The sequence below is a fragment of the Sinocyclocheilus rhinocerous genome, unplaced genomic scaffold (assembly GCF_001515625.1).
Source record: "Sinocyclocheilus rhinocerous isolate Xijiao unplaced genomic scaffold, SAMN03320098_v1.1 scaffold1545, whole genome shotgun sequence".
NCBI lineage: Eukaryota > Metazoa > Chordata > Actinopteri > Cypriniformes > Cyprinidae > Sinocyclocheilus > Sinocyclocheilus rhinocerous.
The window spans coordinates 584,720-598,675 of NW_015626380.1; the positions used below are offsets into that span (position 1 = coordinate 584,720).

General features: G+C 35.5%; 1 protein-coding gene across 1 annotated transcript in view; it reads left to right on the top strand.

Annotated features, from left to right (window-relative positions):
* Window positions 1–13,956, top strand: part of LOC107712741 (UPF0606 protein KIAA1549L-like) — a 93,374-nt gene that overhangs the window by 42,882 nt on the left and 36,536 nt on the right. Inside the window, exons 6-12 of the mRNA XM_016518088.1 lie at window positions 1,165–1,298; window positions 2,816–2,984; window positions 5,637–5,696; window positions 6,504–6,655; window positions 7,020–7,191; window positions 8,734–8,897; window positions 9,129–9,164. Coding sequence (XP_016373574.1) covers window positions 1,165–1,298; window positions 2,816–2,984; window positions 5,637–5,696; window positions 6,504–6,655; window positions 7,020–7,191; window positions 8,734–8,897; window positions 9,129–9,164 — 887 coding nt within the window. The remainder of the gene's footprint in view (window positions 1–1,164; window positions 1,299–2,815; window positions 2,985–5,636; window positions 5,697–6,503; window positions 6,656–7,019; window positions 7,192–8,733; window positions 8,898–9,128; window positions 9,165–13,956) is intronic.

The window sequence follows — 13,956 nt, forward strand, 5'->3', positions numbered from 1 at the left end:
TCGAAAGCAGCGGAGCTTTTATTATGCCACACTTTAGCACTTCCGCTCCTTCAGGTCGTGCGTATGTGGGGTAAAGCAGTGCTGTTTTATCATACTAGATACGTTTGAAAGTTCTGCTATAATGCTACTCTGTGCGGTCGTCACCTTTCTAATAAAACGCTCTTTGGTGTTTCCATGTTTTCTACAAAACAAATCCGGAAATCGAAGGTGTGTGACGTCATTGGCAGGCGACACAATGACACTATAGACAAGGTCCGTGTCACTAGTTAAAATTGCTTATTTCTCTGGATTTAAACATTCTTCGAAACATTTGGAATGATGTAAGTACACAAGTCAGCAAAATATATAACACTGTTCTAGTGTTTTTTGGATATTTTAATAAAAAGGGCAAGTTGGAGCTAAATTCTGCAGGACACCGGCCCTCCAGAACCGAGTTTGGTGACCCCTGCACTAAATAATATTAACAGATTGATCTTTTGATTTTAATATTGTATTTTCATGTATTCATCTTTGTTTGGATTGTGATTAAACTGCAGTGGTTACATCTAATTTAAAATAGATACAACTTTTTTTTAAGGCTAGTATGGCATGCAATAGAGCAAATATACATCTTGATCTTGTTCATGTACTCTTTTAATCTTTCTTATATCTTGCTTAAAATAAATACTACTACTACTACTACTACTACTACTACTACTAATAATAATAATTGGCAATCTGAAAAATTATGAAACATTTAAATAGGGTGTGTGTTAATGTTAAAATTAATATTAACTAAGATTAATGAATGCTTTACAAGTATTCTCACTGGTAGTTCATGCTAACTAATATGGTTAACTAATGTTAACAACGGGTACCTTATTCTGAAATGTTACTAATATAATATACAATTAGTAGATAGATAGTCTTGCCCCTACAGCCGATTCACAGCTGTGCTGATATTAGTACAACAGCAGTTTTGGTCATGTGATGTTGTTTAATTACATCTTGAATCAGAATCAAACATTCAGCAATGCCATAGCATAATAAAATATAGTACTTCTGAGAATCGTACTGTTCAGAGAATGTTTGTGCAGTGCACTTAATAGAATATGCTCTGCATGTTTCAGCAAATATTTGTATATGGTTTCTTTTATGTGCATATCTATATGTTTGTGTGTGTAGTTCTGAGGTTTGTAGGACTAGGAGATGACCTCAGGTCCTGCAGATTTACTCAGATGATGGAGCAGAGACTGGAGAATGCTTTTGCTGAGGCAGAGGCCATAGTGATGAATTCTCACAGCGGTCTCGCTGTACAGGTGGGAGGAGCTTATCTTTTAATTACCTTTATTAACCTCCAAAACTATAACTTTTGCATGTCAAATTAGTTTATATATACATATGTATGTACTGTATGTGTGTGTGTGTGTGTTTATAATTACATTTTGTTGATTTTTAACTGGTAAAAGGTCAGTCTGAGCACAATATAATATAACCCTTTCATTTTCTCTTTGTCAAATTTTCTGTTTCTCACTCCTTTTTTCTCACAGATCTTGAGCACATCACAGTCTATGGGTTCTTCTGCTGTATCGCTGATATAAACATTCTTCGAAACATTTGGAATGATGTAAGTACACAAGTCAGCAAAATATATAACACTGTTCTAGTGTTTTTTGGATATTTTAATAAAAAGGGCAAGTTGGAGCTAAATTCTGCAGGACACCGGCCCTCCAGAACCGAGTTTGGTGACCCCTGCACTAAATAATATTAACAGATTGATCTTTTGATTTTAATATTGTATTTTCATGTATTCATCTTTGTTTGGATTGTGATTAAAATGCAGTGGTTACATCTAATTTAAAATAGATACAACTTTTTTTTAAGGCTAGTATGGCATGCAATAGAGCAAATATACATCTTGATCTTGTTCATGTACTCTTTTAATCTTTCTTATATCTTGCTTAAAATAAATACTACTACTACTACTACTACTACTACTACTACTAATAATAATAATTGGCAATCTGAAAAATTATGAAACATTTAAATAGGGTGTGTGTTAATGTTAAAATTAATATTAACTAAGATTAATGAATGCTTTACAAGTATTCTCACTGGTAGTTCATGCTAACTAATATGGTTAACTAATGTTAACAACGGGTACCTTATTCTGAAATGTTACTAATATAATATACAATTAGTAGATAGATAGTCTTGCCCCTACAGCCGATTCACAGCTGTGCTGATATTAGTACAACAGCAGTTTTGGTCATGTGATGTTGTTTAATTACATCTTGAATCAGAATCAAACATTCAGCAATGCCATAGCATAATAAAATATAGTACTTCTGAGAATCGTACTGTTCAGAGAATGTTTGTGCAGTGCACTTAATAGAATATGCTCTGCATGTTTCAGCAAATATTTGTATATGGTTTCTTTTATGTGCATATCTATATGTTTGTGTGTGTAGTTCTGAGGTTTGTAGGACTAGGAGATGACCTCAGGTCCTGCAGATTTACTCAGATGATGGAGCAGAGACTGGAGAATGCTTTTGCTGAGGCAGAGGCCATAGTGATGAATTCTCACAGCGGTCTCGCTGTACAGGTGGGAGGAGCTTATCTTTTAATTACCTTTATTAACCTCCAAAACTATAACTTTTGCATGTCAAATTAGTTTATATATACATATGTATGTACTGTATGTGTGTGTGTGTGTGTTTATAATTACATTTTGTTGATTTTTAACTGGTAAAAGGTCAGTCTGAGCACAATATAATATAACCCTTTCATTTTCTCTTTGTCAAATTTTCTGTTTCTCACTCCTTTTTTCTCACAGATCTTGAGCACATCACAGTCTATGGGTTCTTCTGCTGTATCGCTGATATATGTGGTGCATAATGGCAGTGTCACTCTCAATGGCACAACTGCCAGTAACCTCCTCAGCCAACTGACTGCCGAGCTTGTTGGTTACTTCCTGTTTTACCCTCCACTGATCACAGCTGAGCGTAAGTTCTCCCTGGCATTCCTCAGTTATACAAATAGGATGTAACACTTTTTATTTCCTTTTATATTCCTTTTGGGAATAGTGTTGGTACAGTTTGCAGAATTGACATGTAATAAATAATAAAGATGGATAATTCAGTTGAGTATGATTCAGTATGGTTATTTTTTTGTTCATATTTATAAATCTGAAAAACAAAAAAACAAACAAACATATAAACAGCATTAATGCTAAATATGTTTTTTTTTCAGACATGATCATCAACATTTTACAGTCAAAATAAGATAGATGATTCTCTACCAGAGAGAGGAAGTGGTTTCTGTTTGGTTTGTAGTGTTCACAGGAGGCGGAAACAGGTTCATGCATACATGGGCCAGGGCACAGCATGCACATCAAAGCCAATTCCAGGGAAAAATAATTAACAGTAGGGAATCCCAGATACGCTTGTGTGTGTGTCTGTGTGGAAAGAACATGGCTCCACAAGCAACTGTAATGTGATGGTGAGAGCTATTCTATGGAGCTTATAATATGACAAAACAAATTGAATTTGTATTGTGTAAATTTGAATTATTGACAAGTGTCATTTAACAAAACTGAATATTATGTGGCATTTAACATAGTTCTGAATTAGATTTTTTTTAACTTGAATTTTAAACATTGGCAGAAGTGACAAACTGCAAGCTTTGAATGCTTATATCTTCTAAATCCGAATTTTGTCACTGTTTTGGAGCACACGGTCTTATAGATAAACTTAAAACTAACCTATTGATACTAACACCCAAAAACTTTAATTTTGATTTAATGGGGACTTTAATTATTAGCTTTTCATTAAACTCATGAACCCCCTGCACTTCCTTAATGAACCCCAGTTTGGGAAACCTTGATGTAATGTAATGTTTAATGGTAATGTTTAATGGACTTCATGTTGTATTTTTATATCAATATGGTACAAGATTGTCCTATTTAAATCAATGTGATAAACAAGTTAGCTCAAAAGTAATCAAAAAGTAGTCTTATTACATTACCTAAAATGTGTAATGAAATGGATTATGACTATTTGTCATGTAATTTGGAATCTGTAACGGACTACAATTTTTAAATCTACCCAGCACTGATGATACACTACACACTGTGGCATATGTGACAACTGAATACATTTGAATGCATCTAAGTATCAAGAAAACTGTGCAAAAATTGTGCCTTTTGGGGTACAACAGCTTGTCCCTTGGGCAGAACCCTTAAAGGAACAACTTAAAAGGTATATATTAGTACCTTAGAGTAGCAATATGAACCTTTGAAGGTGTAAATATGTATTTTTGAGGGTACCACCCCAGTGACCACCTGACACTTTTTGCACATCTGTTCTGAGAATACACATCCTCCATTGTCTTAACTCAGTGTTTACGGAGTGTGTCCGTAAGTATGTACTACATTTGTTGAAGAATTTACTTTGAGACTGTTAAAAAAGTGCATTCTAAAAGGCATGCATGTAGTAATTTCATTCTAGACAGTACATCTAATCCAACAACATCAATCACATCACTCATGCACATTTCAAGTACTGCTTTTCGGATACTAAATTGTAGGGAAATAGGCATATTCAGACTTTATGAGTAAGTCATTGAGTCATGTACCTAACAGATTCATTTGACAACACTTATTCATACAGGACACTGAAACACCACTACTACATGTTGCTCTGAGACATGCAATTGTCCTACTTTGGCTTTGTTTGGAACTATTTTTGTTGACAGAGCAAAAAAAAAAAAAAAAAAGACTAAGTAACTGGCAATATGATGTCTAAAGTGACATAAGTTGCTAAATCTTAACTTCTTATTTATTGTACTGCTGCATAAAAGCAATATGAGGCTAGCAATTGTGCTGTTGTTCAGAATATTAGCACGGTTGTGATTACCGCTCTATGCTGCTGACTAAGAGCCTAAAATGCTTAAAACAAATGAAGTTTGCAAAAATTTCTTAAATAAATAAATACATGCATACATTCTAAATTTGTTGTATGTTTGTCCATAACATATTTGATACATGTTTAAATTAACAGATGTTAATACATTTTAAAATAGAAAAAAATTGTGTTTTTGGTATTTTCATCACTGGTTTCATTATCGTTTTGGTCAGGCAAATGGACTAAAATGAATAATAATGACATGACAAAACATTAACATTTATTTTATATTTAAGCACTACATTATATAATTATATATATATATATATATATATATACACACACACACACACGTGTATATACATATATACTGTACATTTTTTACCATATGATGAAATACTGGTCAAAACACTTAGGCTGCTGTTCCTCCGATTAGACCTTAGTAGACTTTAATGGAGTAAAGTAATTCAACAGCTGTTGAAATTTTACAGGCTGCTTAGTGATTCTGCCTTGAAGACAGGATGTCAGCCAGAGCCTTTAATCACACTGCCAGTATGCAATTGAGTAAAGGTTTCATTTGGGAAATGCGGCTAGACTCTCTGTACTGTCTGCTGGAGAGTAGATGTGCTCAGCTAAGCCTCTGGACCTAGGATCAAAGCAATGTCTTTGGAAACAAGATTCCTTATCTATTCTCCCTCTCTACAAGTTTCTCTTGTTTTCTTTCTCTTCCCTCTCACTATCTTTCCTCTGCAGCTCTGGAATACCACAACCTTAACACATCTGTAGTAACCAGGCCATTTTGGATAATCACAGGTAATCGTCTTATTGATGTTGTTCATTAGTAGCCATATGAGTGAAAGAGCTTCATTCAGAGGAAGAATGGAGTGATGTGGTGTAAAATCACAATTAGTTTTGTGGTTTTTACTTTGTGTCTGTTTACTTTAAGATCATCTATAGTATATGCTTATATATTCCTAAAAGCTCACATAATTAACTATTAGCACACAATTCCAAAAGCTAGATGACAGGAAAGTTCAAGTATAAATCGAGAGTTCACAAATAAACAGAATAATTGAAGATGTTTTGTTTTGTTGTGATATATTACGCACATTTGTGTTACGCATGACAAATACTTATATAATAACATGCTGCTGTTCTGTGCCAAGATTAGATCATTTATATTGCTTTCTGTTCTTTATAAACACATCAAACACATCAATCTTCTGTGCTGTCTCAGTATAATTGAACCAGTTATACTGTACTGTCTGATTATTCATAGTTAATCCAGATTTGAGCGTCTTTTCTCAGGAACTCTTTGAGGTTTCTCTGGACTTCCCCTGATATTGACAAAGTTCTACATCATTGAGAAGTAATTAGTGTGCGCAAGACTGCAGTGGTTCAGCAGCAACTCTGGTCCTTGTGGTCTATCATCCCGTAGATTTTAACGCCAACCCTGAGCAAATTCACCTGTCTGTAATATTCTAGTAATCCTGAAGACCTTGATTAGCGTCTTCAAGTGTGTTTGATAAGAGTTGGAGCTAAACTCTGTTAAACAGTGGACTTTTAAGTGTCAGAGTTAAAAAAAAAACTTTAATTTAACATCTCTCCACGTCTCTGCAGTGATTCAGGATGTGGAAAACTCCTCTCTGGAAGGACAGTACCACAGTTTTGCTAGTCTGATGGAGGAACGGTTGGCTGAGCTCTTCATGGTGGCCCACCAGCAAGGCGTTCGCTTCAAGCGGGCAGCAACGGTGGGCAGTTACACTGTCCAGGTACGACCTAACAAAATTGGAAGTGCTAGTTAAGCAACTTAATTGCAAACAAATAAATAATTCTGTAAAAAATATGCCATAAGAAAGGACTCATGATTGGACCCAACTTTAGTCATTTCTTACTTAGGTTATGTGAATCTGTTTTCCAGAAGTAATTTGACTTCTTCTGTTACCTAAGAAGGGATTTGTGTATGATAGTGATTTCACCCCTGTTGCTCATTTCTAATTAATTAACCTTGTAGTGTAACCACACACCCCAGTCTCCCTCCTGTAGATTATTTGATGGAAAATATTCAACTTTTAAGGTTTACCAAATGAAAATGTGTCTACAGGAAGTGATCAAGCTGTGTTTCATTGCATTCAGATGGTTAGTATCAGGCGTGTGCATGGGCCAAAAAACCCAGCTGAGATGACCTACTACGTCCAGCAAAATGGGACCCCACTGCTTGGCACATCTGCAGCCAAGCTTATGAACACAGTGGACTCGCAGACCATGGCACTCACGCTGGGATACTTTGTCCAACTGCAGGCTGAAGGTCAAAATTACTTTCTCTTCAGGTTTTACTAGAATTATCTACATTTTTGACCCACTTTATTTTGTGTATTTAACTACTATGTACTTACATTTAAATTAATCATTTGATACAATGCACTATTGTGTACATATCTGCACTTTTTTTTTTTTTTTTACATTGCACTTATAATTAAAAATATATTTCTGAAATAATATCTGTAATTAATTTATGTAGTTACATCAGTAATTACACTGTCGACCCTACCACTACACCCACTCTTAAACCTACTCAAACCACCAAACCTGTCCCTAACCTTAACACTATCCCACCTCAGTAGCACAAATGGGATTTGCAATTCAACATGAACACAATAGGTACATTGTATCTAGCATTCATTCATTTATTTCACATACAGTAAGTACATTACAGTATATAGTTGTTAAAGATACCTAATATAAAGTGGAACCAAAATTTTACTCACAGCAATATTACTATATGCAGAATTACTTAATTTGATAAAGATTCATAGTTACACGTTATTTTAAAGTGTCCTTGTTACAGTGTAATTATACATATAAGTACTGAGTAATATTAATTAACTACATGTACTTACTATATGGTTAGGGTTTGATTTAGGGTTACTTGCATGTAATTATGCATAATTAATTGTTCTTATAATAGTAAGTACATGTAACGTGTAACAAGGACACTTTAAAATAAATTGTTACCAGATTCACTTACAAAAATAAGATATGTAACTAAGGATATTTTTTCCAACTGAGACACTGAAAAATATTATCAAACTATTTGTTGTGGTAATCAGCATTATGATACATATTGTATATTGTTGGCAATAACACTTAACTTAAATCAAACTCAGAACATTTCATGTGAGAGAAGGCAGTGCCTCCATTGCACTGTGATTGGTTTATTAATCTGTTCACATGCTAAATCTTCACACCTCTTGATTTTGTGAACATTCTGCTTAGTCAAATAATTCTGAATGAACAAATAATGGTGTTATTGGGAAGACTAATTAAAAAGTAAGTATACAACTTTGTCAAGTCAAAATCAAATCCAAAATGACTTGAAAACATGATCTGTGAGTTTTTAGTGAGCAATCAGCTTAGTGAATGAAAGGTAAATCTCCTTGTCTGTGACCATCATGACACCTGTCGTGGTCTGAATGTAATAATCTGAATGATGATCTGAAAAGAAGTTGACTATTAAAAAGTACAACTACATTTTCGGTTCACAAAGAAAATGTAATCTGAAATTTGAAATGATAGCTGATTAAATGTAAAAATGCTTAAACAGACTTGATGATAAATATACTTGGTTTTAATAAACATCAATTATTTTGTTAATGTTAAAAAAAGAAAAGAAAAGAATAATTGTAATATTGTAATATCTATTTAATCTGGATTAAAAAAAAGTCACTAACAAAATACTTGTTGTACAAACAAAATATTTTTGTCAAAATATTTAAGCAACACAATTTGCAAAATCATAGTTTATTATGTAAAAGATTTCATGTGACTAACAGTGTTTCTCATCATGCAGCCGTAGTGAAGAATCCACCCAACAACATGTGGATAATCGCAGCAGTGCTAGCACCCATCGGTGTGGTGACCCTCATCATCATCATCATCACCACGGTGCTGTGTCACAAAAACAAGAGCGATTTCAAAAGCAATCCCATTGGAAACTTCAACCCTCGAGTCAAGGTACGGCAGTGACTGGATGAAAATCCTGCATTTGCCATAAGGCACCACTCTTTAACTCTCTCATTATAACTCATTATGGTATTTTGTAAACTCAGCATATTTTACAGTGACTTCATCAACAGTTTTCCTCAAACTCTTACATGCTTTGCCTCTGGGAATACATCCCGAGAGAGTGTATGAGAGAGAGATAGAAATGACTGATGACTCTTAATGCTGTTTTCTCTCATTTAGACTGCTTACTGGAAAGACGTGGGTTATTACCCTCAGGTAGTTATTCAGCTCTTCAATCATCTCACCTGCTGCTATGGACTCCTGATGTGCACACAGTCTTAAGGATGATGTGTAGAGTAGACAGGTCTCAGGGACAAGTACTAATGATCTTGCACAATTAAAGGGGTCATATGATGCTATTTTAAAGATCATTATTTGGTGTATTTGGTGTAACAGAATATGTTGACATGCTTCAATGTTCAAAAAACACATTATTTTTCGAATACAGTAAAATGCTTTCGTTATTGACTCACCTGTGTGTCATTCCATACATGTAAGACTATATTGTGGAACATGAAAGGAAATGTTTAGTGGAGTGTCCTGGCTGCTTTTTCCTTACAATGAAAGTGAATGGAGACAGGAATGTTTCAAAACGAACACGTCATGCTTTCATTGTATGGAGCAGCCTTGACATTCTACAAAGCATTAAGAAATTCATGCAGATTCTAAATGACATTATATATGATATTTACTGAATTGAACAATTTTTTTTGTGAACTATTCCTAACTAATATAAACATTGTTGAGTTATGTCAAAAGTATTTATTTTTCTAGATTAGGGTCTGAATGTACTGTATGTGTGTGTACATGTGTGTGTGTTCCTTTGCGTGCTTGTATGCCTAAACAAGCTGAATATTTTAAGAATAAGGTCACAAATTCTCTGATGATTTAGTTGGAAGTAGGCTAGCTGGACTGTGGAAGGGACAGAGACCTCTTTGTTATAAAAAATGCATTTAATACATAAATTCTGTAAAACCATAAAACATGTATCCTTCTCTCTAAGAGAAATGCAGACAGCAGCACTTGTTTAAAAATGTCAAATATGTCTTATTTATTAGGTATAATGATCTGACCTGCTTTTTCCCCATATACACCAACTGGCCTAGTTTATCATTTGCAATGACTGACAAACTACTGCCTGAATTTTGCTTGACCATTCTAGAACGCCTCCTCGCCTTCGTTATCCAGCAACTATGGATTTGCTATTTACAAAATGTATGCAGTGTATTATAATTATTATTAGAATATATTTGCAGGGCTGCACAGCCATTCTTTATATTAGTTTTTTGGACAGCAACACCAGGCCAGCGGTTTCAAGATGGCTTACGGTTATGGGTTTAGATCAAAGCCAATAGCAGCAGAAGTTATTGGACATATGGCACTTTTGAACCAATACCTCATCATGGCATTTGTTTTTTTTTCTTTTTTTATGTTGAAATAAACATACAGTGGGTATAGGAAAGAATCACCCCCCTTTAAAATAATCACATTTTGTTGCTTTGCAGCCTGAAATGAAGACGGACACAGTTTTTGTTTTATCCAGCTGTATTTACTCAGTACAACTTATAACATCCAAGTGAAAGATATAACACCAACATGTCAGAAAAAAAAAAGAATCACTGAGTTGGAAAAAGGATCACCACTTTGTGACAGTATTTTGTTTAACCACATTTTGCTTTAATTACAGCCTTTAAGGTAATGATACACGGGGCAACTTTTTGAGTAGTGTTGCTGGGAAATGTTGCTGTCAATGGGCAACCAGGTGAGACGCAGGGCCCACACCAATCTAACGTATCCAGATAGAAATTGGTTGCCCATTCTCAACGGTAAAGTGCCCAAGCAACATTGCTCAAAAAAGTTGCCCTGTGGTATCATCACCTTTAGTCTGTTGGGATATGTCTCTACTAACTTTACACTTCTAGACTTTGCAATATTTGCCCACTCTTCTTTGCAGAACTGCTCAAGTTCAGTTAAATTTGATGGTGACAGTTTGTGGACTGCAGTCTGCAAGTTATTCCACAGATTTTCAATGGGATTTAAAGGTCCCCTGAAATGCTTAGAAACATGCAGCGTTACTCTATGTGTTGACGTAATTTTAACTGAAACAGGACGACAGGGCGGGACATATCAAGCAGCCCCGCCCCTTTTTAAAATAGCCAGTAGCGTTCGTTTATATCACAGCTTGGGCTAGAGCCGTTCAGAGCCGTTGTGCTCCGTAAAGCCGCATTTGACAGGGTATGCCAGCCACAATCTCATCCATATTGCTATAAAATATAGCATTCTGTGTAGAATTCAAAAAGCTCCGATACATTTTGTAGTCTGCACCGACTCGTGCATGTGATCCGCTCCATGCTATTGTGTCTCTGGACCGGAGCAGAGTGTGTGTGCGGTGCGGTGGTTAGCGTGACACGTGAAACCAGACCAATTTTTTTCCTCAATGGAAAGCATATTTACACTGTTTGAATCGTTCCCTGTCCCCTATATAGTGCACTACGTGCCATTCACTGTACAGAAAATTCTAATTCTGTGGACAAGTGACCAATTTCAGCCATGGCTTCAGCGTCTATTTTATAGTGTAGGGGGCGGGCGCTTCGGATTCTAGAGAGCATTTGATTGGACAGAAAGTTTGATGAGAAGCTGAAATATGATGTGACGTAAAAAAAAATCGTTGAGCCGGTTTGGCGGAAGTGACGAACTGCAAGCTTTGAATGCTTATATCTTCTAAATGCGAATTTTGTCACTGTTTTGGAGCACACTGCCTTATAGATAACCTGAAGACTAACATATTGATGCTAACACCCAAAAAACTTTAATTTTGATTTCATACACTGCACAAAACACTGCATTATTAAAAAATAAATAAATTTAAAAGTAATAATAAAATAAAAAAGTGTTTCAATGTATAATTGTATATCATTTCATGTAGGTTGCTGAAAAAAAGGCTACACATAATTTTTTGGAACCTTTATTTTTAAGAGTGTAGAACTTTTCTATTTTATAAAAGGCTCTTTATAGTGGAACAGGGGTTTTCAGATTATTAAAATGTTTTTCACACTAAGAAAAAACATTATTTTAACAGCTGGTTACTACAAGGTTCTTTTGGGAACCCCAAATGGTTCTACGGCATTGCTGTGAAAAACTTTTGGATTTTTAAGAGTACACTGAAAAAGAAGTAGAAACAAATTTCAGTCAGAAATTGCTAGTAAACTTCACAAATGACAACAAAATGGCAAGTAACACATTGAATTAAATAATAAATTTTGAAGTAGGAAGACTGAAATTATTTTGTAAAGCGTACTCCAATATGTTTTATTTACAACTTTGAAATATCTTTTTTATAATGTTGTTCTGAATAAATTAAATTAAATTAAATTAAATTAAATTAAATTAAATTGTGAATTTTGTATCCTACAATTTTGACTTTTTCTCATAATTATGAGTTTATATCTCACAATTTGGACATCTTTCTCGCATTTGTGAGTTTGTATCTCACAATGTGGACTTCTTCTCTCAAAGTTATAAAGTCAGTTATAAAGTTTATTATTTATAATAATAAGAGTTATAAAGTCAGAATCGCAAAATATAAACTTGATATCTCTCACTTTTGGGAAGAAAAGTTTGAATTCTTTGAATGCTTATATCTTCTAAATGCAAATTTTGTCAATGTTTTGGAGCACACTGCCTTATAGATAACCTTAAGACTAACATATTGATACTAACACCCCAAAAAAAAAAACATGGGGACTTTAAGTCTGGGCTCTGACTAGGCCATGCAAGGACATTTAACTTTTTCTCCTTCAACCACTGTGTGCTCAATTTTGTTGTGTGCTTTGGGTCATTGTCATGTTGGAAGGTAAACCTTCTTCCCATTGACAACTTTCTGGCAGGGTGCATTTTGGCAAAGCTCAGTCGTGACTGCCTGTGGCCTTTCTTGAGGAGTGGCTTGTTTCTTGCAACCCTCCTATACAAGCCACATTTGTGGAGATATTGTTGTCACATGCACACAATGACCACTCTTTGTCATAAATTCCTGCAGCTGCTTCGGAGTTGCTGTAGGCCTCTCTGACTAGTATCCTCCTGGCTCCTTCATCCAGTTTGGAGTGATGTCCTGATCCAGGGAGGGTCTGTCTGTCATTCTCCTTCAACCACTGTGTGCTTTGGGTCACTGTCATGTTGGAAGGGAAACCTTCTTCCCATTGACAACTTTCTGGCAGAGGGCAGCATATTTCCCTCAAGAATTTAATGGTATTTTGCCCCATCCATTTTTCCTTCTATCCTGACAATTGCTTCAGTCTCTGCTGCATAGAAACACCCATAACAGGATATTACCACCTCCATGCTTTACTGTAGGAATGGTGTTATTTGGATGGTGAGCTATATTGGATTTACGCCAGACATATAGTTTGGTGTTGAGGCCAAATAATTTAAGTCTCATATAAGTCATCTCATATAAATCTTAAATAATTTAGTGTCATCTGCCTCAGAACTTCAAGGTGCATTTTGGCAAAGCTCAGTCGTGACTGCATGTGGCCTTTCTTGAGGAGTGGCTTGTTTCTTGCAACCCTCCTATACAAGCCACATTTGTGGAGATATTGTTGTCACATGCACACAATGACCACTCTTTGTCATAAATTCCTGCAGCTGCTTCGGAGTTGCTGTAGGCCTCTCTGACTAGTATCCTCCTGGCTCCTTCATCCAGTTTGGAGTGATGTCCTGATCCAGGGAGGGTCTGTCTGTCAGGGCTCAGGTTTGATCGACCTCTCTTCTCTCCTGCATTAGGCTTTGTTTTTGTCTGCATGTGCTAGCCACACTCAGCTGATTGCGTTTCACAATCAGCGCGGTTAAAGAAAACTGGTAAAGCTAAACCAGTTAGGGTTGCCAGTGGGGGGACTAGTTCACCACAGATGTCCGGTCAGAGACATAAAGATGCAGTTTAAAGTTCTTGATGCTTTTATTTTCTCCACAACCATTCCATGAATGTCCAGCACGTATGTGGAAACAATTACTT